This window comes from Mustelus asterias, chromosome 22, assembly GCF_964213995.1.
Source record: "Mustelus asterias chromosome 22, sMusAst1.hap1.1, whole genome shotgun sequence".
Lineage (NCBI taxonomy): Eukaryota > Metazoa > Chordata > Chondrichthyes > Carcharhiniformes > Triakidae > Mustelus > Mustelus asterias.
Genome location: NC_135822.1, coordinates 53,913,437 through 53,940,395, shown reverse-complemented (window position 1 = coordinate 53,940,395; position 26,959 = coordinate 53,913,437). Strand labels below are relative to the sequence as shown.

Genomic DNA, 26,959 nt, shown 5'->3' with positions numbered 1-26,959 from the left:
AAGGAGGCCATTTGGCCCATCGAGTCTGCACCGACCACAATCCCACCCAGGCCCTACCCCCACATATCTACCCGCTAATCCCTCTAACCTACACATCCCAGGACTCGAAGGGGCAATTTTTAACCTGGCCAATCAACCTAACCCGCACATCTTTGGACTGTGGGAGGAAACCGGAGCACCCGGAGGAAACCCACGCAGACACGAGGAGAATGTGCAAACTCCACACAGACAGTGACCCGAGCCGGGAATCGAACCCGGGACCCTGGAGCTGTGAAGCAGCAGTGCTAACCACTGTGCTACCGTGCCGCCCTGGCACAGAGGTCCAGAGCAAACTGTCAGAAAGTAGATTTCTGGGGAGAAGGAAGGGACATTTACCCACCTCTGAATCAATGAACATTTCTCACCGATGAGCCTAATTCTGTGTACAGAATGGAAGTGACTTAAGCTCGACCTGCGATATTTTGCAGACTATATTCTGAAGATGTTCCGACTTACCAAGCCAACTTTGAAGGAAGCAGTTGGGGGCTGTATTTTTCGATTAGTCTTGTCCCCTAAGTAGTACCTGAAGAGAGAGAATATTTTTCACTACATTCAAAATAAAGGACACAGGGTTTATAAATGATTTACTCAGTTTCAAATCACATCACACATGTCCCCCACTCCCTCAGCGGCCATTACTTTTAATATGAGGAAACAAAGGAAAATATCAATCTTCCTTATGAAGTGTCATTCTAGATTGGGTTAAACTGTGTTCTCCAAGGGTTTTGATACGATGTCAAGTGGGACTTTTAAACAATACCTGATTTGAACCACACGGGTCCCATTACACAAATCTGCTTCACAACAAAACAAAAAGCCACGGGCTAGTTTAACATCAGCCTAGGAGCCTTAAAATGCTTCAAATTCGATGACTTCTGATATTAATGTCAGAGGAAGACAAGGAGGATTTCTATAGGGGCACAGAATCGAGTAAATTGCCGAATAGTAACCAGTAACCAATTAGAAAGAAAGTTAGATGGCCTAGTGGTTAGCACGGGTGGCACTATTGGCCGGTGGCTCTGACATCCACCATTATGAAGTGCTTCGAAAGGCTAGACATGGCACGAATCAATTCCAGCCTCCCGGACTACCTGGATCCACTACAGTTTGCCTACCACCGCAACAGGTCCACAGCAGACGCCATCTCCCTGGCCCTGCACTCAACCCTGGAACACCTAGATAACAAGGACACCTATGTCAGACTCCTATTTATTGACTACAGCTCAGCCTTTGAACACTATTATTCCCACAAAACTCATCTCCAAACTCCGTGGCCTGGAGCTCAGCTGTTCCCTCTGCGACTGGATCCTGAACTTCCTAACCCACAGACCGTAATCAGTAAGGACAGGCAACAACACCTTCTCCACGATCATCCTCAACACCAGTGCCCCACAAGACTGTGTTCTCAGCCTCCTACTATACTCCTTATACACCTCTGACTGTACAGCCAAATTCCCCTCCAACTCGATTTTCAAGTTTGCTGACGACACCACCGTAGTGGGTCGGATCTCAAACAATGACGAGACAGAGTACAGGAATGAGATAGAGAATCTGGTGAACTGGTGCGGCAACAATAATCCCCCCCTCAATGTCAACAAAATGAAGGAGATTGTCATCGACTTCAGGAAACGTAAAGCAGAACATACCCCTGTCTACATCAACAGGGACGAAGTAGAAAGGGTCGAGAGCTTCAAGTTTTTAGGTGTCCAGATCACCAACAACCTGTCCTGGTCCCCCCATGCTGACACTATAGTTAAGAAAGCCCACCAACGCATTGCATCCACTTTCTCAGAAGGCTAAGGAAATTTGGCATGTCAGCCACGACTCTCACCAACCTTAACAGATGCACCACAGAAAGCATTCTTTCTGGTTGTATCACAGCTTGGTATGGCTCCTGCTCTGCCCAAGACTGCAAGAAACTACAAAAGGTTCTGAACGTAGCCCAGTCCATCACGCAAACCAGCCTCCCATCTATTGTTCCCCCTGCCTTGGGAAAAGCAGCCAGCATAATTAAGGATCCCACGCACCCCGGACATTCTCTCTTCCACCTTCTTCCATCGGGAAAAAGATACAAAAGTCTGAGGTCACGTACCAACCGGCTCAAAAACAGCTTCTTCCCTGCTGCTGTCAGACTTTTGAATGGACCTACCTCACATTAAGTTGATCTTTCTCTACACCCTAGCTATGACTGTAACACGACATTCTGCACTCTCGTTTCCTTCTCCAAGACTCTGTATAGCATGCAAGAAACAATACTTTTCACTGTATGCTAATACACGTGACAATAATAAATCAATCAAATCACAATAGTTAGCACTGCTGGCCAGGGACCTGGGTTCGATTCCCGGCTTGGGTCACTGTCTGTGTGGAGTTTGCACATTCTCCCCGTGTCTGCGTGGGTTTCCTCCGGGTGCTCCGGTTTCCTCCACACTCTAAAGATGTGTAGGTTAGTTGGATTGGCCGTGCTAAATTCTCCCTTAGTGTCCGAAGAGGTGTATACTCTGCACAGACAGTGACCCAAGCCGGGAACTGAACCCGGGTCCCTGGCACTGAGAGGCAGCAGCGCTAACCACTGTGCCACCTCAATGCGACCTGTCCCTCCACCTGTCATCTGGAAACTGTGGTCCGTCACTGAAATGCGAACAAGCCTGCTGTTATAACTGATGTGAAACACATACCTGGCATCGGGACCTGCAACCTTCAACTTGCCCTTTTGGGAGAGATAGGCCTCAAGTTGCTGTCTCCGAAATTCTGTTTGAGAGAGAAGAGATCAAAGTCAGAATACAGCATTTAAAATCATGGCTAAAATGTACCAAACCCACGCTCGATAAAAAGTTGAGACAAGCTGGTATTATGGAGTAAGCTGGTTCACACAAAACAAAACTGCAAACTGTCAGATGGAGAGGCTTTGGCTGCACCTTAATTGGATTTGCTCCAGCACAGAGATTTATTCCTCATGCTCTCACATTTCATCTCCCACTTACACATTTCAATCGCTTGGGGAACTTCAGCAGAAAGTAAGGGGCAGTTAATCACGCTGCGTTAGTTAGAGAGAAACATTTGTCCTCATGTCACATTCAAGAGGTGTGCCGCTACACCCAGGGCAAACCAGGATTTGCCACAGAGTGGGCAAAATTTCAGCCTCAGAGGGTAGCGCGGTGGCACAGTGGTTAGCACTGCTGCCTCACAGCGCCAGGGACCCGGCTTTGATTCCCGGCTTGGGTCGCTGTCTGTGTGGAATCTGCCAGCGTCTGCGTGGGTTTCCTCCAGGGTGCTCCGGTTTCCTCCCGGAGTCCAAAAATGTGCAGGTTTGAGGGATTGGCTATGCTAAAATTGCCCTTTAGTGTCGGGGGACTAGTTAGGGCAAATGCATGGGGTTAAGGGGGTAGGGCCTGGGTGGGATCGTGATCGGTGCAGCCTCGATGGGCTGAATGGCCTCCGTCAGCACTGTAGGATTCTACGATCTATGATTTTATTCTTTCATGGGAATTGGGCACCACTGGCTAGGCCCGGCATTTATTGCCCATCACTAATTGCCCCTTGATAAGGTGCTGATGAGCCGCCTTCTTGAATCGCTGCAGTCCCTGAGGCGTAGGTACACCCACAGTGCTGTTAGGGAGGGAATTCCAGGATTTTGACCCAGTGACAGTGAAAGAAGGGCTGATATATTTCCACGTTGGGATGCTGAGTGGCTTGGAGGGGAACTTGCAGGTGGTGGTGTTCCCCATGTATCTGCTGCCCTGTACACCATATATAGTGTATGTATATTACACACACACATTGCGCACACATGATGGCTGGTATTCCCCCAAAAACATTCCACATCCCCAATTTGCGTGAAAACAGGAGTAACTCATGCTGGTTTTTTTTAAAGTGGGATTTTCAGATTGCAGTGCTCAGTGTCGGTGACTCAGAGTGCCCTCGCTGAAAATCAGCGGGAGGGGCCGATCCCCGCTGGAGAGGACGGCAGCAGAGTGCTGAGCGGGCTACTGTGCCGACCTGTCAGAGTGGAGATCAGCATATGCACAGTGGCCCTGCATTGCCAGCCTCCCAGTCGCTGGCCAGCCTTGCGACCGTGCGTCACTGCCCCTCTGAACCTCACCCCACCCCCCCAACCCCCCTGCCCCCACCCCCACCCCGATCGCTGGCCTCCCGGACAGCCCCAGGCCGGCCCCGATGTCCCCACTCACTAGCTAGACCCAACCTCTCGATTCTGCACCCCACCCTTGATTCGACAGTCCCGAATCCCCCGGCAGTCCCGACCCGGATGGCCAGCCCCGATTGCTGTCCTCCCTCCCTGCGATCCTGATTAGAGTGGCAGCGGGACAACGCTCCCCAATAGGCCCCACCCCTCTGGCCTCACTCCCTTGGCACTGCCTGCTGCCCATTAGATATTGCCAGTTTGCCCTGTGGGCAGTGCCGGGGAACAGTCTGGCACTGCCCAAGGGGCACCCCCCCTTATCCCCTACCTCCTGGATGGGGCCTCCATGTCCTCTCTTCCACCTGTTCCCCGCTAGTGGGGAGCTGTTGTAAACCCCGCAGGAGTGAAACACTCCTGGTGGGGGATGAAATTGAATTGTGGATTATATAATACTGAAATCAGCTCTGCGCTGATTTCTGACGCTGAAAAACTTTGGCGCAGAGGCCCGGGCGTCCAGCAGGAAGCCCATGAAATGGCTCCAGTGATGTCTCCTGCAGAGCAGTGCTGCTGTACGCCGCGCACCCGCCCCCACACACACACCATGCCGCAGATTATATCACGCACGCCGTACATTATGTATACACACACACAGTATATTGTGTAGATGCAGACACGCACTGTACATACATTATACACACTGTACGTGCACACACACACATTGTATATATTGCACACATGCACACACTATATATTGTGCACATGAACTCTATATATACACACATGCACTGTAAGATATATAATATATATATATATATATATAGTGTACACACACAGTATATTATCTACATGCATACAGCGCACACGCACTACATGCATACAGCACGTATATTGTGTACACACTACACAGACATATATATAGTGTGTGCGTGTATTGTACATACGCACACACTATATATATGTGCGTGCATATTGTACACGCGCACCGTGCATATTGTACACGCGCGCCGTGCATATTGTACACGCGCGCCGTGCATATTGTACACGCGCGCCGTGCATATTGTACACGCGCGCCGTGCATATTGTACACACGCGCCGTGCACACTGTACACGCGCGCCGTGCACACTGTACACGCGCGCCGTGCATATTGTACACGCGCGCCGTGCATATTGTACACGCGCGCCGTGCATATTGTTCACGCGCGCCGTGCATATTGTACACGCGCGCCGTGCATATTGTTCACGCGCGCCGTGCATATTGTTCACGCGCGCCGTGCATATTGTTCACACACGCCGTGCATATTGTACAGACACACCGTACATATTGTAGACACACCGTACATATTGTACACACACTGTATATCTTGTGTACACACACTGTATACTGTACACACACACTGTATATATTGTACACACACTGTATATATTGTACACACACTGTATATATTGTACACACACTGTATATATTGTACACACACTGTATATATTGTACACACACTGTATATATTGTACACACACTGTATATATTGTACACACACTGTATATATTGTACACACAGTAAGGAGTCTAACAACACCAGGTTAAAGTCCAACATGTTTAGTTGGTAGCAAACGCCACTAGCTTTCGGAGCGCTGCTCCTTCGTCAGGTGACTCACCTGACGAAGGAGCAGCGCTACGAAAGCTAGTGGCGTTTGCTAACAAATAAACCTGTTGGACTTTAACCTGGTGTTGTGAGACTCCTTACTGGGTTGACCCCAGTCCAACGGCGGCATCTCCACATCATGACTATATTGTACACGCGCACTGCACACACTGTGTACGCGCGCACTGCACGCACTGTGTACGCGCGCACTGCACGCACTGTGTACGCGCGCACTGCACGCACAGTACGCACGCACAGTACGCACGCACTGTACGCACACACTGTACGCACAGTACGCACACACTGTACGCACAGTACGCACACACTGTACGCACAGTACGCACACACTGTACGCACACACTGTACGCACACACTGTACGCACTGTACGCACACACTGTACGCACAGTACGCACAGACTGTACGCACAGTACGCACACACTGTACGCACAGTACGCACACACTGTACGCACAGTACGCACACACTGTACGCACACACTGTACATGCTGTACGCACACACTGTACATGCTGTACGCACACACTGTACATGCTGTACGCACACACTGTACATGCTGTACGCACACACTGTACATGCTGTACGCACACACTGTACATGCTGTACGCACACACTGTACATGCTGTACGCACACACTGTACATACTGTACGCACACACTGTACATACTGTACGCACACACTGTACATACTGTACGCACACTGTACATACTGTACGCACACTGTACATAGTATGTACAGTGTGTGCGTACAGTACGCACACACTGTACATACTGTACGCACACACTGTACATACTGTACGCACACACTGTACATACTGTACGCACACACTGTACATACTGTACGCACACTATGCACTGTACGCACACACTATGCACTGTACATGCTGCACGCGCACACTGTACATGCTGCACGCGCACACTGTACATGCTGCACGCGCACACTGTACATGCTGCACGCGCACACTGTACATGCTGCACGCGCACACTGTACATGCTGCACGCGCACACTGTACATGCTGCACGCGCACACTGTACATGCTGCACGCGCACACTGTACATGCTGCACGCGCACACTGTACATGCTGCACGCGCACACTGTACATGCTGCACGCGCACACTGTACATGCTGCACGCGCACACTGTACATGCTGCACGCGCACACTGTACATGCTGCACGCGCACACTGTACATGCTGCACGCGCACACTGTACATGCTGCACGCGCACACTGTACATGCTGCACGCGCACACTGTACATGCTGCACGCGCACACTGTACATGCTGCACGCGCACACTGTACATGCTGCACGCGCACACTGTACATGCTGCACGCGCACTGTACATGCTGCACGCGCACACTGTACATGCTGCACGCGCACACTGTACATGCTGCACGCGCACACTGTACATGCTGCACGCGCACACTGTACATACTGCACGCGCACACTGTACATACTGCACGCACACACTGTACATACTGCACGCACACACTGTACATACTGCACGCACACACTGTACATACTGTACACACTGTACATATCGTGTACGCACGCTGTATATATCGTATACGCGCACTGTATATTGTGTACACGCATTGTATATTGTGTACACACACAGTATATATTGTACACAGTATATATTGTACACAGTATATATTGTACACACACAGTATATATTGTGTACACGGTATATTGTGTACACGCACTGTATATCTTGTGTACACACACTGTATATATTGTGTGTACACACTGTATATATAGTGTGTACACACTGTATATATAGTGTGTACACACGCACTGTACACAGATCAGTGGGTGATGTATTTCAGGAAGGTTGCTGCAGATGTTGCTGTGAAGCGCCCAGCTGTGTTTAATGCTGGAGCTCAGGCTGAGCCGGGGGGGACTCTCTGGACAAACAGCCGCCTCACGCTGCTGCCTTCCCGGGCCGCCCCGGCTCGGTGCCGTTTACCTGACAGCGATAGTCTCTGTCCCCAGCTCCGGGTTCTGTCCCCTCTCCCCAGCTCCGTTCCCGGCCCCGCTGCCGCTTACCTGACTGCTGGAGCCGAGCCCGGCCGCACCTCGCGCCCGCAGCCGCCATTGCGCCGCCACCAACCGCCACCTTCAAACCCAACCGCCGCCGCGCCCCATTGGTCGCCGCCCTCCTGACGCTCTTCAAAATGCACCAATCAGAGCGGCGGAGGGAGGCTGGATCCGCCCACCCAGCCTCGCGAGCCACCCCCGACCCCGCCCCGCTCGTAGGCCCGCCCACCCCGCCCCCGACTCCTCCCATCGCCACGCCCCCGACTCCGCCCCCTCCCATCCCGCCGACTCCGCCCCCTCCCTTCGCCACGCCCCTCCTCGCTCCCTGGATCCGCCCCCTCCCATCGTCCAACCGCTCCACTCGCCCGGTCTTCGGCCTGACCCCGCCCCTTATCATAGCCCCGCCCCGAGGCTCCGCCCTCTTCTCCTGCCCCGCCCCCTCCACCCACATCTGTCGATGTCCTGACGCCGCCCGTTATCATAGCCCCGCCCTCTCTCCTAGCCCCGCCCTCTTTCCTAGCCCCGCCCCCTCCACTCACTCGGTCTCTGTCCTGACTCCGCCCCTGCAGTAGCCCCGCCCTGTCCCTGCTCTGCCACCCTGAGCTGTCAATCAGCTGCAGCCCCTTCCCTGGCTCTCTCCAGTTCAGCTAAATGCAACCCTGTCTGCACTCAGCAGCACTCCAGACTGGGCCTTAGTGCCCACTTCATTTAGACAGGGTGTGGAAAAGTCCCGGGGATGAGGCTCCTCAGTAACAGGGATGGAGGAGACTCCCTGCACTGCAGAAAGTGGCCTTTCAGCCCACCGAGTCTGTGCCGACTCTCCAACTGATAGTCTCACCCAGGCCCCATACCCATAACCCCATCTACTTAGCCCATAAATCCCCCTGCCCTGCACTTTTTCCACACTAACTTCATTGCAATGTTAATGTAAGCTGACTTGTGGCACTAACAAATAAATTCCAAAAACATCTTTGGACACTAAGGGGCAATTTAGCATGGCCAATCCCCCTAACCTGCACATCTTTGGACACTAAGGGGCAATTTAGCATGGCCAATCCACCTAACCTGCACATCTTTGGACACTAAGGGGCACTTTAGCATGGCCAATCCACCTAACCTGCACATCTTTAGACACTAAGGGGCAATTTAGCATGGCCAATCCACCTAACCTGCACATCTTTAGACACTAAGGGACAATTTAGCATGGCCAATCCCCCTAACCTGCACATCTTTAGACACTAAGGGGCAATTTAGCATGGCCAATCCAACTAACCTACACATCTTTGGACACTAACGGCAACTTAGCATGGCCAATCCACCTACACATTTTCGGACTGTGAGAGGAAACTGGTGCATCTGGAAGAAACCCATGTAGACATGGGGAGAATGTGCAGGCTCCGCACAGACAGTGACCCAAGGCCAGAATTGAAGCTGGGTCTGTGGCACTGTGAGGCTGCAGTGCTAACCACTAAAAACAGAATGGCAAATTATTATCCAAATGGAAAGCAGATGCAGAGGGATCTGGGTGTCTTTGCGCATGAATCGCAAAAGGTCGGTATGCAGGTGCAGCATGTAATAAAAAGGCAAATGGGATATCGACATTTATTGCAAAGGGACTGGAGTATAAAAGTAGAGAAGTGTTGCTGCAATTGTATAGGGTGTTGGTGAGACCACATCTGGAGTATTGTGTCCAGTTTTGGTCTCCTTATTTGAGGAAGAATGCGGTGGTACTGGAGGCAGTTCAGAGGAGGTTCACCAGATTGATTCCGGGGATGAAAGGGTTGACGTATGAGGAGAGATTAAACAGTTTGGGTTTGTACTCGCTGGAGTTTAGAAAGATGAGAGGGAATCTGATCGAGGTATATAAAATTCTAAAAGGGATTGATAAAGTAAACGTGGACCAAATGTTTCCCCTTGTGGGACAATCTGGAACAAGAGGTCACAGGTATAGGTTGAGAGGTGGTAGAGTTAAAACTGAGATGAGGAGGAACTACTTCTCGCAGAGGGTGGTGAATTTGTGGAACTCGCTGCCCCATAGCGCGGGGGAGTCTGAATCATTGAATGGTTTCAAGAAGGAGATGGATATATTTCTGATAGAAAACGGGTTAAAGGGATATGGGGAACAGGTGGGGAGATGGATTTGAAACCAGGGAGAGATCAGCCATGATCTGAGTGAATGGCGGAGCAGGTTCGAGGGGCTGAATTTTCCCACTTCTGCTCCTAATTCCCATGTGCCACCGTGTGGCCCAGACTGCAACTGTTTTCTTTGGAGGAGAGAAGGTTGAGACACAATTTGATCGAGGTGTTCAAAATCACGCGGGGTCTGGACAGAGTGGATAGGGAGAAACTGTTCCCATGGGTGGAAGGATCGAGAGTGAGAATACACAGATTTAAAATGATTCTGAAAGGAAGCATTGAAGATGTGTTGAGCGTAAGAGCAAGGAAGTTATGAGGGAACTGTTTAAAATGCTGGTTAGGTCACAGCTAGAGTACTTAAAGTTTAATATTTAGTGTCACAAGTAAACTTACATTAACACTGCAATGAAGTTACAGTGAAAATCCCTTAGTCGCCACACTCCGGCTCCTGTTTGGGTAAACTAAGGGGCAAATTAGCATGGCCAATCCACCTAACCTGCACATCTTTGGAGTGTGGGAGGAAACCGGAGCACCCGGAACAAACCCACGCAGACACGGGGAGAACGTGCAAACTCCACCCAGACAGTGACCCAAGCCGGGAATCGAACCCGAGTCCCTGGCGCTGTGAGGAAGCAGTGCTAACCACTGTGCCACCCATATGCTAATTAATTTAGATTACTTAAAACAATTAAATCAATAATTAACATGTAAATGACACCAGCCTGAATGACAAGGTCCAGAGACATTTCACCATCAGATCGAAGATCTCAGTAAATGATCCATCACAACTTTTATGGGAAACTATCGCCCAGCAAGGTGAGTCTGAGTAAACACTTACTAATTTAGATCAATTAAATAATTCATTAAATCAATAATTAATGTGCACATGACACTAGCCTGACTAATAAGATGCAGAAACACTTCACCATCTGCGTCGCAGTGTTACCTGATTGGAATTTTCCACTGTTTATGTCTGAGTTTAGTGGGGGGCATGGAGACTGATTTAATTTGCTTTATTGTTGTTACATGTATTGGGATACAGCAAAAGGTATTGTTTCCAGCACGCTGGAGAGACAAAGAATACCGTCCACAAAAAGTAAAATAGTTAAAGTTTATTTATTAGTCACAAGTAAGGCTTACATTAACACTGCAATGAAGTGACTTTGAAATTCCCCTAATTCCCATAGTAAATCAGTCATAGAGTACATAGGGGAGAAGGAAAGGAGAGAGTGCAGAATGTAGTGTTACAGTCAGAGCTAGGGTGTAGAGAAAGATCAGCTTAGTGCGAGGTAGGTCCATTCAAAAGTCTGACAGCAGCAGGGAAGAAGCTGTTCTTGAGTCGGTTGGTACGTGACCTCAGACTTTTGTATCTTTTTCCCGACAGAAGAAGGTGGAAGAGAGAATGTCCCCTCTCACACAGTGTACCCGAACAGGCGCCGGAGTGTGGTGATGAGGGGATTTTCACAGTAACTTCATTCCGGTGTTAATGTAAACCTTATGACACTAATAAATAAACTTTAAAACTTGAAAAAGAAAGCTACTCATACATGTGACAATAATAAATCAAAATCAAATCAAACCCTCGCTATGATTGTAATACTACATTCTGCACTCTCTCCTTTCCTTCTCTCTTATGTACTCTATGAACGGTATGCTTTGTATAGCGCGTAAGAAACAATACTTTTCACTGTGTCCCAGTACATGTGACAATAATAAATCAAACAATACTTTTCACTGTATCCCAGTACATGTGACAATAATAAATCAAACAATACTTTTCACTGTATCCCAATACATGTGACAATAATAAATCAAACAATACTTTTCACTGTATCCCAGTACATGTGACAATAATAAATCAAACAATACTTTTCACTGTATCCCAATACATGTGACAATAATAAATCAAACAATACTTTTCACTGTATCCCAGTACATGTGACAATAATAAATCAAACAATACTTTTCACTGTATCCCAATACATGTGACAATAATAAATCAAACAATACTTTTCACTGTATCCCAATACATGTGACAATAATAAAACAAACAATACTTTTCACTGTATCCCAGTACATGTGACAATAATAAATCAAACAATACTTTTCACTGTATCCCAGTACATGTGACAATAATAAATCAAACAATACTTTTCACTGTATCCCAATACATGTGACAATAATAAATCAAACAATACTTTTCACTGTGTCCCAGTACATGTGACAATAATAAATCAAACAATACTTTTCACTGTATCCCAGTACATGTGACAATAATAAATCAAACAATACTTTTCACTGTATCCCAATACATGTGACAATAATAAATCAAACAATACTTTTCACTGTATCCCAGTACATGTGACAATAATAAATCAAACAATACTTTTCACTGTATCCCAATACATGTGACAATAATAAATCAAACAATACTTTTCACTGTATCCCAGTACATGTGACAATAATAAATCAAACAATACTTTTCACTGTATCCCAATACATGTGACAATAATAAATCAAACAATACTTTTCACTGTATCCCAGTACATGTGACAATAATAAATCAAACAATACTTTTCACGGTATCCCAGTACATGTGACAATAATAAATCAAACAATACTTTTCACTGTATCCCAATACATGTGACAATAATAAATCAAACAATACTTTTCACTGTATCCCAGTACATGTGACAATAATAAATCAAACAATACTTTTCACTGTGTCCCAGTACATGTGACAATAATAAATCAAACAATACTTTTCACTGTATCCCAGTACATGTGACAATAATAAATCAAACAATACTTTTCACTGTATCCCAGTACATGTGACAATAATAAATCAAACAATACTTTTCACTGTATCCCAGTACATGTGACAATAATAAATCAAACAATACTTTTCACTGTATCCCAGTACATGTGACAATAATAAATCAAACAATACTTTTCACTGTATCCCAATACATGTGACAATAATAAATCAAACAATACTTTTCACTGTGTCCCAATACATGTGACAATAATAAATCAAACAATACTTTTCACTGTATCCCAATACATGTGACAATAATAAATCAAACAATACTTTTCACTGTGTCCCAATACATGTGACAATAATACATCAAACAATACTTTTCACTGTATCCCAATACATGTGACAATAATAAATCAAACAATACTTTTCACTGTGTCCCAATACATGTGACAATAATAAATCAAATCAAATCAAAAATCAATCTTGCGCTGTCAGGCTGTGGACACCAGGTGGCACTGCACACTATAATCCAAGGTTTAAAGAGTGCAGTGGCGACCATTCAGCCCATTGAGTTTTTGACAGCTCCTTCAGGGAGAAATCTAGTTAGTCCTACCCTCCCTCACCTCAGGGTCTTGCAGTTTCTATCCTACTTTGAGTACTTATCCAACCTCCCCTTTGAACTGTGCGGAAGTGTCCTGCTCTCTCGTACATCTGTGACCCAAACCAAAGCCCAGGTTTCGGGTCAACTACCTTGCAGGAAAGGAGAGAGAGAGACGTAATAGATTTTAAACTCGCGGAATGGGGGCAGCGTGGGAAGAGAAAAAGGGAAAGGGGTCATCTGGTTATAGGGCCAAAATGTGGGGGGGTCAACTGACCAATGAGTTGGTGAGGCAGAGCCAAACACAACAATGGAGGAGGTGACGGCCTAGTGGTATTATCGCTGGACTTCATTCGTGGGACATGGGTGTCGCTGGCTGGGCCCAGCATTTATTGCCCATCCCTAGTTGCCCGACGGCAGTTGAGAGTCAACCACATTGCTGTGGCTCTGGAGTCACATGTAGGCCAGACCGGGTAAGGACGGCAGATTTCCTTCCCTAAAGGGAACCAAATGGGCTTTTCCAACAATGGTTTCATGGTCATCAGTGGATTCTTAATTCCAGATATTATTTATATTGAATTCAAATTCCAACATCTGCCGTGGCGGGATTCGAACCCGGGTCCCCAGAACATTAGCTGAGTTTCTGGGTTAATAGTCGAGCGATAATACTACTCGGCCTTCCCTGTTACTGAACTGGACAGTAAGAAGTCTCACAACACCAGGTTAAAGTCCAACAGGTTTATTTGGTAGCAAATACCATAAGCTTTCGGAGCACAGCTCCTTCGTCAGATGGGGTGGATATCTGTTCTCCAACAGTGCACAGACACAGAAATCAAGTTACAGAATACTAATTAGAATGCAAATCTCTACAGCCAGCCAGGTCTTAAAGGTACAGATAATGTGGGTGGAGGGAGCATTCAACACAGGTTAAAGAGATGTGTATTGTCTCCAGACAGAACAGCTAGTGAGATTCTACAAGCCCAGGAGGCAAGCTGTGGGGATTACTGATAATGTGACATAAATCCAACATCCCGGTTTAGGCCGTCCTCATGTGTGCGGAACTTGGCTATCAGTTTCTGCTCAGTGACTCTGCGCTGTCGTGTGTTGTGAAGGCCGCCTAGGAGAACGCTTACCTGAAGATCCAAGGCTGAATGCCCGTGACTGCTGAAGTGCTCCCCCACAGGAAGAGAACAGTCTTGCCTGGTGATTGTCGAGCGATGTTCATTGTGAGACTTCTTACTGTGCTTACCCCAGTCCAACACCGGCATCTCCACATCATGACTGAACTGGACCCAGCCATATAAACACAGTGGCTACCAGAGCAGGTCAGAGGCTGGGAATCCTGCGGCGAGTAACTCACCTCCTGACTCCCCCAAAGCCTGTCCACCATCAACAAGGCACAAGTCAGGAGTGTGATGGAATACTCCCCACTTGCCTGGATGGGTGCGGCTCCAACAACACTCAAGAAGCTCGACACCATCCAGGACAAAGCAGCCCCGCTTGATTGGCACCCCATCCACAAACACTCACTCCTTCCACCACCGACGCTCATTAGCAGCAGTGTGGACCATCTACAAGATGCACTGCAGCAACTCATCCTTAGACAGCACCTTCCAAACCCACGACCACTTCCATCGAGAAGGACAAGGGCAGCAGACACATGGGGAACACCCCCACCTGCAAGTTCCCCTCCGAGCCACTCACCATCCTGACTTGGAAATATATCGGCTGTTCCTTCACTGTCGTTGGGTCAAAATCCTGGAACTCCCTCCCTAACAGCACTGTGGGTGTACCTACACCTCAGAGACTGCGGCAATGCAAGAAGGCAGCTCACCACCACCTTCTCAAGGGGCAATTAGGGATGGACAATCAATGCTGGGCCCAGCCTGTGGCTCCTGCATCCCATGGAAGAATTTAAAACAAAGCTTGTGGGATGAAGGAACAAGATGTGAGGAAAATAGCATCATCTTCAATGGTTCACTGCTGTTTTGCCATGACCAATTCAGTGATGGTAACACCTGTCTCCTCGATAGGATGTGCAGCCATAGAGTCACAGAGTCAGAGAGGTTTACAGCATGGAAACAGGCCCTTCGGCCCAACCTGTCCATGCCGCCCCTTTTTTAACCACTAAGCTAGTCCCAATTGCCCTCGTTTGGCCCATATCCCTCTATACCCATCTTACCCATGTAACTGTCTGAATGCTTTTTAAAAGACAAAATTGTACCCGCCTCTACTACTACCTCTGGCAGCTTGTTCCAGACACTCACCACCCTCTGTGTGAAAAAATTGCCCCTTTTGTATCTCTCCCCTCTCACCTTCAACCTATGCCCTCTAGTTTTTATTCAATGTTCTGACCAATGAAACCAAGCATGCTGAATGCCTTCTTCACCACTCTGTCCACCTGTGACTCCACTTTCAAGGAGCTATGAACCTGGACCCCTGGATGTCTTTGTTCTGTAACTCTCCCCAATGCCCTACAATGTCTGTCCCTCACTTCCTGTGGTTCTGCTACTTTGTCCTGCAAGAGAGAGAGTGAGCGGGAAGTGCATTAGTGAGCAATTATTCTGGGGGATTTCCGCTGCATGGTGCATAGCTAATAGTCTGTGACAACTGTGAGCTGTTGCATTTTGGTAAAATAAACCAGGGTAGGACACAGTTAATGGTGGGACCCTGGGGAGTGTTGTTGAACCGAGGGTCCGAGGGGTGCAAGTACATAGTTCCTTGAAAGTTACATCACAGGTCGACAGGGTGGTGAAGAAGGCATTTGGTGCACTTACCTTCATGGGTCAGAGCATTGGGTACAGGAGTTGGGATGTTATGTTACAGCAAGATTTACTCGGATGATAATGGGACTTGAAGGATTGAGTTATAAGGAGAGGCTGGATAGACTGGGACTCTTTTCCCTGGAGCGTAGGAGGCTGAGGGGTGATCTTATAGAGGTCTATAAAATAATGAGGGGCATTGATCAGCTAGATAGTCAATATCTTTTCCCAAAGGTAGGGGAGTCTAAAACTAGAGGGCACAGGTTTAAGGTGAGAGGGGAGAGATACAAAAGGGTCCAGAGGGGCAATTTTTTCACACAGAGGGTGGTGAGTGTCTGGAACAAGCTGCCAGAGGCAGTAGTAGAGGCGGGTACAATTTTGTCTTTTATAAAACATTTAGACAGTTACATGGGTAAGATGGGTCGAGAGGGATATGGGCCAAACACGGGCAATTGGGACTAGCTTAGTGGTAAAAAACTGGGTGACATGGACAAGTTGGGCCGAATGGCCTGTTTCCATGCTGTAAACCTCTATGACTCTATAACTCTACAAGACATTGTTAAGGCCACATTTGGAGCACTGCGGACAACTCTGGTCACCCTGCTATAGGAAGGATGTTATTAAACTGGAAAGGGTGCAAAAAAGATTTACAAGGATGTTCCCGGGACTGAAATCTTTGAATTGTAGGGAGAGGTGGGATAGGCTGGGATTTTTTGTCCCTGGAGTGTAGGAGGATGGGGGGTGACCTTATAGAGGTGCCACAAGGCTGGCATTGAACCCGGGTCCCTGGCGCTGTGAGGCAGCAGCGCTAACCACTGTGTCACCGTGCTGCTTAATAAAAATGTAGCCACTGCCACTCAGAATCGTTGTGCAAGTGGAGAGAGAAAGTGTTAATTGGCTCAATCCTGTGCCTGTTACAGATTCACACTGCTGCCTCACAGCGCCAGGGACCTGGGTTCGATTCCCGGCTCGGGTCACTGTCTGTGTGGAGTTTGCACATTCTCCCCGTGTCTGCGTTGGTTTCCTCCGGGTGCTCCGGTTTCCTCCCACAGTCTGAAAGACGTGTTGGTTAGGTGCTAAATTCTCCCTCAGTGTAACCCGAACAGGCGCCGGAGTGTCGCGCCTGGGGGATTTTCATTGCAGTGTTAATGTAAGCCTGATTGTGACACTAATAAATAAAGTTAAAAATTTAAACTTAAGATTGGCGGGTCAGAGAGGAGTGGTCAATGGCTGGCGAGCATTGTTAAATCTTGTCCCGTGTCAGTGGGATGTTAAAGCGTGTGCAGGGCCATGTGTGTCACCGGTAACCTGCAATCTCTTTGCAGCGTGAGCCTTGTTTTTGGACCTTAATGAATCCTGTCCCCAAGGCTGGATGAAAAACCCTCAAGAACTATCCAGCAGAGGGTGAGGGAGGTGGGGAAACATGTGACTGTAGGGATTGCAAAGGATCTCCGTGAACGGGATTGGTTTTCACACCGTGATGTCCTTCCATGTTTTAAACAGAATCACAGAATTGTTCCGGTAGACAAGGAGGCCATTTGGCCTGTCGTGTCTGTACTGTCCTCCAATTGAGCAGCGTGAGCCAATCCCCTGCCTTTCCCCCCCGTACCCCTGTACATTGTTTCCATTCAAATAATCATCTAAAACCCTCTCGAACGCCTCGATTGAACCCGCCTCCACCACACTTCCAGGCGGAACATTCCAGACCCCAACCACTTGCTGTGTGGAAGAGATTTTCCTCACATCACATTTGCTTCTTTTGTAAATCACTTTAAATCTGTGTCCATCTCAAAGAACAAAAGTTACAAAGAACAATACAGCACAGGAACAGGCCCTTCGGCTCTCCAAGCCCCCGCCGCTCCCTGGTCCAAACTAGACCATTCTTTTGTATCCCTCCATTCCCACTCCGTTCATATAGCTATCCACGTAAGTCTCAAACGTTCCCAGTGTGTCTGCCTCCACCACTTTGCCCGGCAGTGCATTCCAGGCCTCCACCACCCTCTGTGTAAAATATGTCCTTCTGATATCCGTGTTAAACCTCCCCCCCCTCACCTTGAACCTATGACCCCTCGTGAACGTCACCACCGATCTGGGAATGAGCTTCCCACCGTTCACCCTATCTATGCCTTTCATAATTTTATACACCTCTATTAGGTCAGCCCTCATCCTCCGTCTTTCCAGTGAGAACAACGCCAGTTTACCCAATCTCTCCTCATAACTAAGACCCTCCATACCAGGCAACATCCTGGTAAACCTCCTCTGTACTCTCTCTAAAGCCTCCACGTCCTTCTGGTAGTGTGGCGACCACAACTGTGTGCAGTATTCCAAATGTGGCCGAACCCACGTTCTATACAACTGCAACATCAGACCCCAACTTTTATACTCTATGCCCCGTCCTATAAAGGCAAGCATGCCATATGCCTTATTCACTACCCTCTCCACCTGTGACGTCACCTTCAAGGATCTGTGGACTTGCACACCCAGGTCCCTCTACGTATCTACACCCTTTATGGTTCTGCCATTTATCGTATAGCTCCCCCCTACGTTAGTTCTACCAAAATGCATCACTTCGCATTTATCAGGACTGAACTCCATCTGCCATTTCTTTGCCCAAATTTCCAGCCTATCTATACCCTTCTGCAGCTTCTGACAATGTTCCTCACTATCTGCAAGTCCAGCCATTTTCGTGTCATCCACAAACTTACTGATCACCCCAGTTACACCTTCTTCCAGATCGTTTATATAAATCACAAACAGCAGAGGTCCCAATACAGAGCCCTGCAGAACACCACTAGTCACAGGCATCCAGCCGGAAAAAGACCCTTCCACTACCACCCTCTGTCTTCTGTGACCAAGCCAGTTCTCCACCCATCTAGCCACCTCCCCCTTTATCCCATGAGATCCAACCTTTTGCACCAACCTACCATGAGGGACTTTGTCAAACGCTTTACTAAAGTCCATATAAATGACATCCACCGCTCTTCCCTCATCAACCATTCTAGTCACTTCTTCAAAAAACTCCACCAGGTTAGTGAGGCATGACCTCCCTCTCACAAAACCATGCTGACTATCGTTAATGAGTTTATTCCTTTCCAAATGCGCATACATCCTATCTATAAGAATCCTCTCCAACAACTTCCCTACCATGGACGTCAAGCTCACCGACCTATAATTTCCCGGGTTATCTTTCCTACCCTTCTTACCCTTCTCTCGTTCCTGATCCTGTTCCGAGGGGGAACAGTTTCTCCCTCTCTACTCTGTCCAGCCCTCTCATGATTTTGAACATCTCTATCGAATCTCCTCTCAGCCTTCTTCTCTCCAAGGGGAACAGTCCCAACCGCTCCAATCTATCCTCACCACTGAAGTTTCTCATCACTGGAACCATTCTTGTAAACCTCTTCTGCGCTCTCTCCAATGCGTTCACATCCTTCCTGTTGTGTGGCACCCAGAACTGTGCACAATGTTCCAGCTGAGGTCTAACTAGTGTCTTCGAAAAGTTCAGCACAACCCCCTTGCTCTTGTACCCTGTGCCCCTATTAATAAAGCCCACGATACTATATGCTTTGTTAACTGCTCTCTCCACCTGTCCTGCCACACTCAATGATCTCTGCACAGATACACCCAGCTCCCTGTGCTCCTGCAGCCCTTTAAGAATTTTACCCCTTATTCTATCTTGTCTTTCCATTTTCTTCCTGCCAAAATGCATCACCTCACACGTCTCTGGGGAGGCGATGGCCTCGAGGTATTATCGCCAGGACGGCATGGTGGCACAGTGGTTAGCACTGCTGCCTCACAGCGCCAGGGACCCGGGTTCAATCCCTGGCTTGGGCCACTGTCTGTGCGGAGTCTCTGCGTTCTCCCCCGCCCCCCCCGTGTCTGCGTGCGGGTGCTCCGGTTTCCTCCCACCGCCCCGAAAGACATGCTGGTTAGGCGCTAAATTCTCCCTCAGCGTCGGGGACCCGGGTTCGATTCCCGGCTTGGGACACCGTCTGTGTGGAGTCTGCACATTCTCCCCCGTGTCTGCGCGGGTTTCCTCTGGGTGCTCCGGTTTCCTCTCGCAGTCCAAAAGACGTGCGGGTGAGGTGCTAAATTCTCCCTCAGTGTAACCCGAACAGGCGCCAGAGTGTGACAACTAGGGGATTTTCACAGTCACTTCATTGCGGCGTTAATGTGAGCCGACTTGTGACACTAACAAACAAAATAAAATAAACCTTCCCCCAGCCCGGAAACTATCATTTGACTGTTCCTCTCTGGGTCCCGTAATTCAGCCAATTTCGTATCCACGTCACGACTGTCCCTTTTATGTGAAGAAAATCAAGTTGGAGCCAAGATGTTTGACAAAGAGCTTAATTTAATGAAAAAAAGGATAGATTGTATCCTCCAATATGGCAATAAATTAATGAGGGAGATAAATAACAATAAATACTTCAAATATTAAATAATCATTTCTCAGAACACAAGTTACACTCAAATAAAATAACGTCAAAATAAAACAGTCGCAAATATTGCCACTGATTTTGTTTTGTTCCATCAATTATTTTCAGTTGGCCTTTGATCACATGACAATTCGATTTGCCCCCATTTGATTCGAATGGGATTAGAATACTGTACTCAGTACATACACACACTCTCTCTAAACCAACTATTTGTGATTTGGGTTGTGAATGGCCCCGGGATTGACGGCGTCTCAGTCCGAGGTGAAGATGGTGATCCTTTTGTGGTTCTCCTTCACATCCAGTTCGACGGGCTGCCTGTTCTTCCTGGAGGTGCTGAGGTACCAGCCGCGGAACATGGCCGATTCCAGCTCAAAATGGCCGCCGGAGCTGGAGACTTTCTGAAAGAACACAAAACGCAGCAAATCGGTGGTGCTGCTGATGTTCTGCAACTTTCTATCCCACTTCTGCGAACGAGAGCAAAGAACATGTTTTTAGTTTCAAGTTTATTTATTCCTGTCGCAAGCAAGGCTTACATTAACGCTGCAATGAAGTTACTGTGAAAATCTCCTCGTCGCCGCCACACTCCTGTCCGGGTTACACTGAGGGAGAATTTAGCACCCTAACCAGCACGTCTTTCGGACTGTGGGAGGAAACCGGAGCACCCGGAGGAAACCCACGCAGACACGGGGAGAACGTGCAAACTCCGCTCAGACAGTGACCCATCTGGGAATGGAACCCGGGTCCCTGGCGCTGTGAGGCAGCAGTGCTAACCACTGTGCTGCCGTGCCGCCAACATGGGACATGGGAGTCACCAGCATTTATGACCCAGCCCCAGTTGCCTGAGGGCTGTTGAGAGTCAATGACATTGCTGTGGCTCTGGATTCACATGTCGGCCAGACCAGTGTAAGGATGGCAGAGTTTTATCCTAAAGGACACCAGTGAACAATAGAATCCTACAGTGCAGAAGGAGGCCGTTTAGCCCATCGAGTCTGCACCGACCACAATCCTACCCAGGCCCTATCCCCACAACCCCATACATTTACCCTGCTAATCTCCCTGACACGAAGGGGCAATTTAGCATGGCCAATCCACCTAACCTGCGCATCATTGGAGTGTGGGAGGAAACCGGAGCACCCAGAGGAAACCCACCCAGACACAAGGAGAATGTGCAAATTCCACACAGACAGTGACCCAGGATGGGAATCGAACCCAGGTTCCTGGCACTGTGGGGCAGCAGTACTGACCACTGTGCCACCGTGCCACCCCAAGTTGGCTGAATGATATGAACAGTAGCCGATCCTCCAACTAGCAGTGATAGGCCATCGGAAGCACTTGGGACGGTGGGCAAGGTCGTTGCCTCTTGACCAGAAGCTCTGTGTTAGAGTCCCACCACAGGACTTTGATGGCCAAGAACATAACACGGACAAACAAGTTGATTATCAACCTGAAAATCCTTCGAAGACACAACGATGGCAGTGGGGGAAATTCCTGTCCAAACCACGTGATGGAACAAACACTGAAACCTTCATTCTCCCGATTGTACCAAGCCTTTATTCAAGTTGTTACGGCAACCTGGGTCCCTGATTGACAGCACATCAACCCCAGAGTTAACTGCGTGAACTCTCACCTCCAAATGCAGCCTGGGTCTGTCTTCTGGCCCCACACAAGAGAGGAAGAGATTCTGGCTGCTGATTGACAACACGACGGGTAGATTGTCCTCATTGCTTGGAGTTGTCTTGTAGTACCTCACATCCAACTGAACTGTAAATCAAAGCAGCATCATGTTAGAACAGCAGGCAACAGCCATAGCCAGCAAGGTGAAGAGTCGCAATGTGGCTACCTGAATTTCAACTGGGCCAGTGCGTTCCAGCTAACGGATCATAGAATCCCTGCAGAAACAGACCGTTTGGCCCATCGAGCCTGCACCGACAACAACCCCGCCCTATCCCCTGTAACCCCCTGACTCTAAGGAGCATTTTAGCATGGCCAATCCACCTAACCTGCACATCTTTGGACGCTAAGGGGCAATTTACCATGGCCAATCCACCTAACCTGCACTTCTTTGGACACTCAGGGGCAATTTAGCATGGCCAATCCACCTAACCTACACATCTTTGGACACTAAGGGGCAATTTAGCATGGCCAATCCACCTAACCTGCATATCTTTGGACTAAGAGAGGACACTGGAGCGCCCGGAGGAACCCCACGCAGACACGGGAAGAACCTGCAAACTCCACACAGACAGTGACCCGAGCTGGGAATTGAACCCGGGTCCCTGGCGCTGTGAGGCAGCAGTGCTAACCCCAGTGGCATCGTGCCCGCTCCGTGCAGACCAGATGGTTCAAGGTAACCAAACCAGTGACGGGAACATTAGAATCGGCCTCAGCTGTGCCAAGGACAACCAGTCCTGCTCTATATCCTGACATCCGTCCATTAGGCTTGGCTGTACCCACCTGCATCCTTCGGTTGTTGCAAAGACATGGCCAGGAGTTGGAGGTTCTCCGAGAGGATCAGGGATTGGTCGCGATCGTTTTTCATCTGTTGGCGTTCGCTCGACATGAGGCGGTAAGAACAGGCGGCCATTTCCACATCATCGTAACTGGTGCAGGTGAAAGCTTCTGTGGGCAAAAAATCCAGACTGTTTACCCACTGTCCATAAAGGAAGAGAATTGAATAATCCGGACAAATGTGAGGTAATGCATTTTGGAAGGTCTAACACAGATAGGAAATATACAGTAAATGGCAGATCCCTGAAGAGTATTGTAGGCAGAGGGATCTGGGTGTACAGGTACACAGGTCACTGAAGGTCGCAACGCAGGTGGAGAAGGTAGTCAAGAAGGCATACGGCATGCTTGCCTTCATCGGCCGGGGCATTGAGTTTAAAAATTGGCAAATCATGTTGCAGCTTTATTGAACCTTAGTTAGGCCGTACTTGGAATATAGTGTTCAATTCTGGTCACCACACTACCAGAAGGATGCGGAGGATTTGCAGAGGGTACAGAAAAGATTTACCAGGATGTTGCCTGGTGTGGAGGGCATTAGCTATGAGGAGAGATTGGAGAAACTTGGTTTGTTCTTCCTGGAACGACGGAGGTTGAGGGGCGACCTGATCGAAGTCTACAAGATTATGAGAGGCATGGACAGAGTGGATAGTCAGAAGATTTTTCCCAGGGTGGAAGAGTCAATTACTGGGGGGGCACAGGATTAAGGTGCGAGGGGCAAGGTTTAAAGGAGATGGACGAGGCACGTTATTGACACAGAGGGTGGTGGGTGCCTGGAACTCGCTGCGGGGGGTGGCAGTGGAAGCGGACACGATAGTGACTTACCCACCTCCCCCGCGCAACTCCCCTCATCCCCAATCCCTGTGAGTTGTCCATGGGTGTTAAGGAAGAGAGAAACGGGAGAGACTTCTTACCTTCCAGGAGGGCATCGAAGTTCCCCAGCAAGTCAGTGTCGGCGAAAGGGGCGCCATCACGCTGCCAGCCGTCGCTGGAGGGTCGCCTCAGTTTGCTCTTGAATTTCTCCACTGCCAAGACCAGCATGATGGCGCGCTCCAGCGAGAGGCTGGCACTGCCCGCAGCACTGATGGCCGAGGAGGTGCCGGAGATTTTGAGCTGGTAGCTCCCTCGCTCGGCCTGGCAACAGCTGCTGTCCACCTCGGTTGGGTTGGGGTTGAAGATCTCGGAGCTCTGTGGAAAGGAGAGATCGGAGTCAGATTCCAGCCAGGCTGCGGAAGGACAAAGATCCCCAATCTCTTTTGTCTCATTGTGAAAGATTGTTCAGAATTGATTTGTGGAACGTGGGCGTCTGGGCCAGCGTTTGTTCCCCATCTCTAATTGGACCTGAACTGAGTGTCTCACTCGGCCATTTTCAGAGGGGCCATTTAAGAGTCACCCACATTGCTGTGGCCCTGGAGTCACGTGTAGGCCAGACCAGGGTAAGGACGGCAGATTTCCTTCCCTAGAGGATATGTGGGTGGCACGGTGGCACAGTGGTTAGCACTGCTGCCTCACAGCGCCAGGGAACCGGGTTCCATTCCGGCCTCGGGTCACTGACTGTGTGGAGTTTGCACATTCTCCCCGTGTCTGCATGGGTTTCCTCCAGAAACTCTGGATTCCTCCCTCAGTGTCCGTGTAGGTGGATCGGCCATGCTAAATTGCCCCTTAGTGTCCAAATATGTGTGGACTTGGGGGATTGGCCATGCTAAATTGCCCCTTAGTGTGCCAGGTTGTGTGAGTTGGGGGGATCAGTGGTGTAATTACGTGCGGTAATGGGGATAGGGTCTGCACAAGATGCTCTATCGGAATGAGCCGGCACAGACTCGATTGGCCGAATGGGCTGTTTCAGCACTTTGGGGTTCTATGATCAGATGTTGACTTTGCCCCAAAACCACATTGTTCCCTCTTCCCAATCTCAGCCCGAGGTGTATCCAGGAAGGAAAAACGCTTACCTTGGTCTGGGGGCCGGCAGTCGGGGAAGTGAGATGCGAATCCCTTTTGCGTTTGACACTGAAGGTTCTGCGGAGAGAGCAATGATCATGGTCAGTTTGTAGGAAAGAAGGGAAGTGACCTTGAGAGAGGAAGAGATAGAGAGAGAGAGACTGAGGGAGAGAGAGAGAAACTGAGGTGGGGAGAGATAGAGACTGAGGGAGAGAGAGAGAGACTGAGGTGGAGAGAGATAGAGACTGAGGGGGAGAGATTGAGAAATAGAGAGACAAAGGGGGAGAGGGATAAAGATATAGAGAAAGGAAGAGAGAGAGGGAGAGAGCTAGAAAGACAGAGGGAGAGGGTGTGTGAGAGAGCGACGGATGGAGAGACAGAGAGAGAGGGAAAGAGAGAGAGAGCAAGAGAATATAAGAGAGAGAATGAGTGAGAAAGAGAGACAGAGATATAATGGGAGAGATAGAGAGAGCGATTGATAGAGAGAGAGCAAAGAGAGATATAGAGAGAGGGAGAGAGATATAGAGAGAGAATGACAAAGAGAGAGAGAGTGCGAGCGACAGAGAGATAGAGAGAGAGCAGGAAAGAGATATAGAGAGAGAGGGAGAGAGAGAGTGAGAGAGAGAGAGAAAGATTGAGAGTGAGTGTGACAGAGAGATAGAGAGTGAGAGCGACAGTGAGAGATAGAGAGAGAGAGATCACTGAGTTCAGTTTTAAAGGTTAAGTGAGACGGTGATATTACCTGCGAGGTTCATTCTCAACCATTGGAATGGTCACAACTCCACCCTCAGTCCTCATATCTCGTATCTGTACAGTGATTAGGAAGTTCTCAGTAGTTTGCCGTTGTATCTCTGTGTCGTTCTGTACAACCAGTCCTCAAGCCCTCCTTTTATGTCTTCCACAAGCTCCTCCTCCCCCTCTGGGCTGGCTGCTTCCTTTCGATGGAAAATTTTGACGATGTGATGAGTAATGAGAAGTTCCAGTTTGTGGAGTGCCCCAAAATTAACCCTCTGTCTGCTGGACACGGTGGCACAGGGGTCAGCACTGCTGTCTCACAGCGCCAGAGACCCCGGGTTCAATTCCTGAACTGTCTGTGTGGAGTCTGCGCGTTCTCCCCGTGTCTGCGTGGGTTTCCTCCGGGTGCTTGGGTTTCCTCCCACAGTCCGAAAGACATGCTGATTCGGTGCTAAATTCTCCCTCAGTGTCCCCGAACAGGCGCCGGAGTGTGGCGACTAGGGGACTTTCACAATAACTTCATTGCGGTGTTAATGTAAACCGACTTGTGACGTTAATAAATAAATAAAAATTTAAAAAATCACCAAAACGATTTTAAAAAATAAAGCATTCTTGTCATTGCCGATGTCCGGCTGCCATTTTAACATCTTAATGCAATGTGTTGAGGATCACAAGGCAATACTGGAAAACTAACGAATCCAACATCTACATTCCCTGTCCCTCTCCCTCACCTGCTGAAATCTGAACATCTTGTCTTCCGACAAATCAGTTCACAGATTTCCATTTGTAACATGTCGCTGTCCGAGGGTTAAGAATCATTGAATTCCTACAGTGCAGAAGGAGGCCATTCGGTCCATCGAGTCTGCATTGCCTATTACCCAGGCTTACCCTATAATCCCGCTAGCCTAAGGGGCAATTTAGCATGGCCAATCCACCTAACCTGCACATCTTTGGACACTAAGAGGCAATTTAGCGTGGCCAATCCACCTAACCCGCACATCTTTGGACACTAAGAGGCAATTTAGCATGGCCAATCCACCTAACCTGCACATCTTTGGACACTAAGGGGCAATTTAGCATGGCAAATCCACCTAACCCGCACATCTTTGGACACTAAGGGGCAATTTAGCATGGCCAATCCACCTAACCTGCACATCTTTGGGACACTAAAGGACAATTTAGCATGGCCAATCCAGCTGATGTGCATATTTTTAGAGTGT

The 26,959-nt window shown here is 48.6% G+C and overlaps 2 protein-coding genes across 2 annotated transcripts in view; both read right to left on the bottom strand.

Annotated features, from left to right (window-relative positions):
• Positions 1-7,989, bottom strand: part of ckap2l (cytoskeleton associated protein 2-like) — a 38,303-nt gene extending 30,314 nt beyond the window's left edge. Inside the window, exons 1-3 of the mRNA XM_078239243.1 lie at positions 7,881-7,989; positions 2,718-2,790; positions 496-562 (exon numbers count right to left, since the gene is read on the bottom strand). Coding sequence (XP_078095369.1) covers positions 496-562; positions 2,718-2,790; positions 7,881-7,929 — 189 coding nt within the window. The 5' untranslated portion in view covers positions 7,930-7,989. The remainder of the gene's footprint in view (positions 1-495; positions 563-2,717; positions 2,791-7,880) is intronic.
• A 12,636-nt stretch (positions 7,990-20,625) lies between these two features.
• LOC144509773 (interleukin-1 beta-like) lies at positions 20,626-25,878 on the bottom strand. Its single transcript, XM_078238561.1, has 6 exons — positions 25,747-25,878; positions 25,016-25,082; positions 23,981-24,254; positions 23,019-23,183; positions 22,192-22,325; positions 20,626-21,028 (listed from the first exon to the last, which is right to left on the bottom strand). The coding sequence occupies exons 1-6, from the start codon at positions 25,800-25,802 to the stop codon at positions 20,816-20,818; spliced, it is 909 nt and encodes a 302-aa protein (XP_078094687.1). The 5' UTR covers positions 25,803-25,878; the 3' UTR covers positions 20,626-20,815.
• Between the last annotated feature and the right edge of the window lie 1,081 nt (positions 25,879-26,959).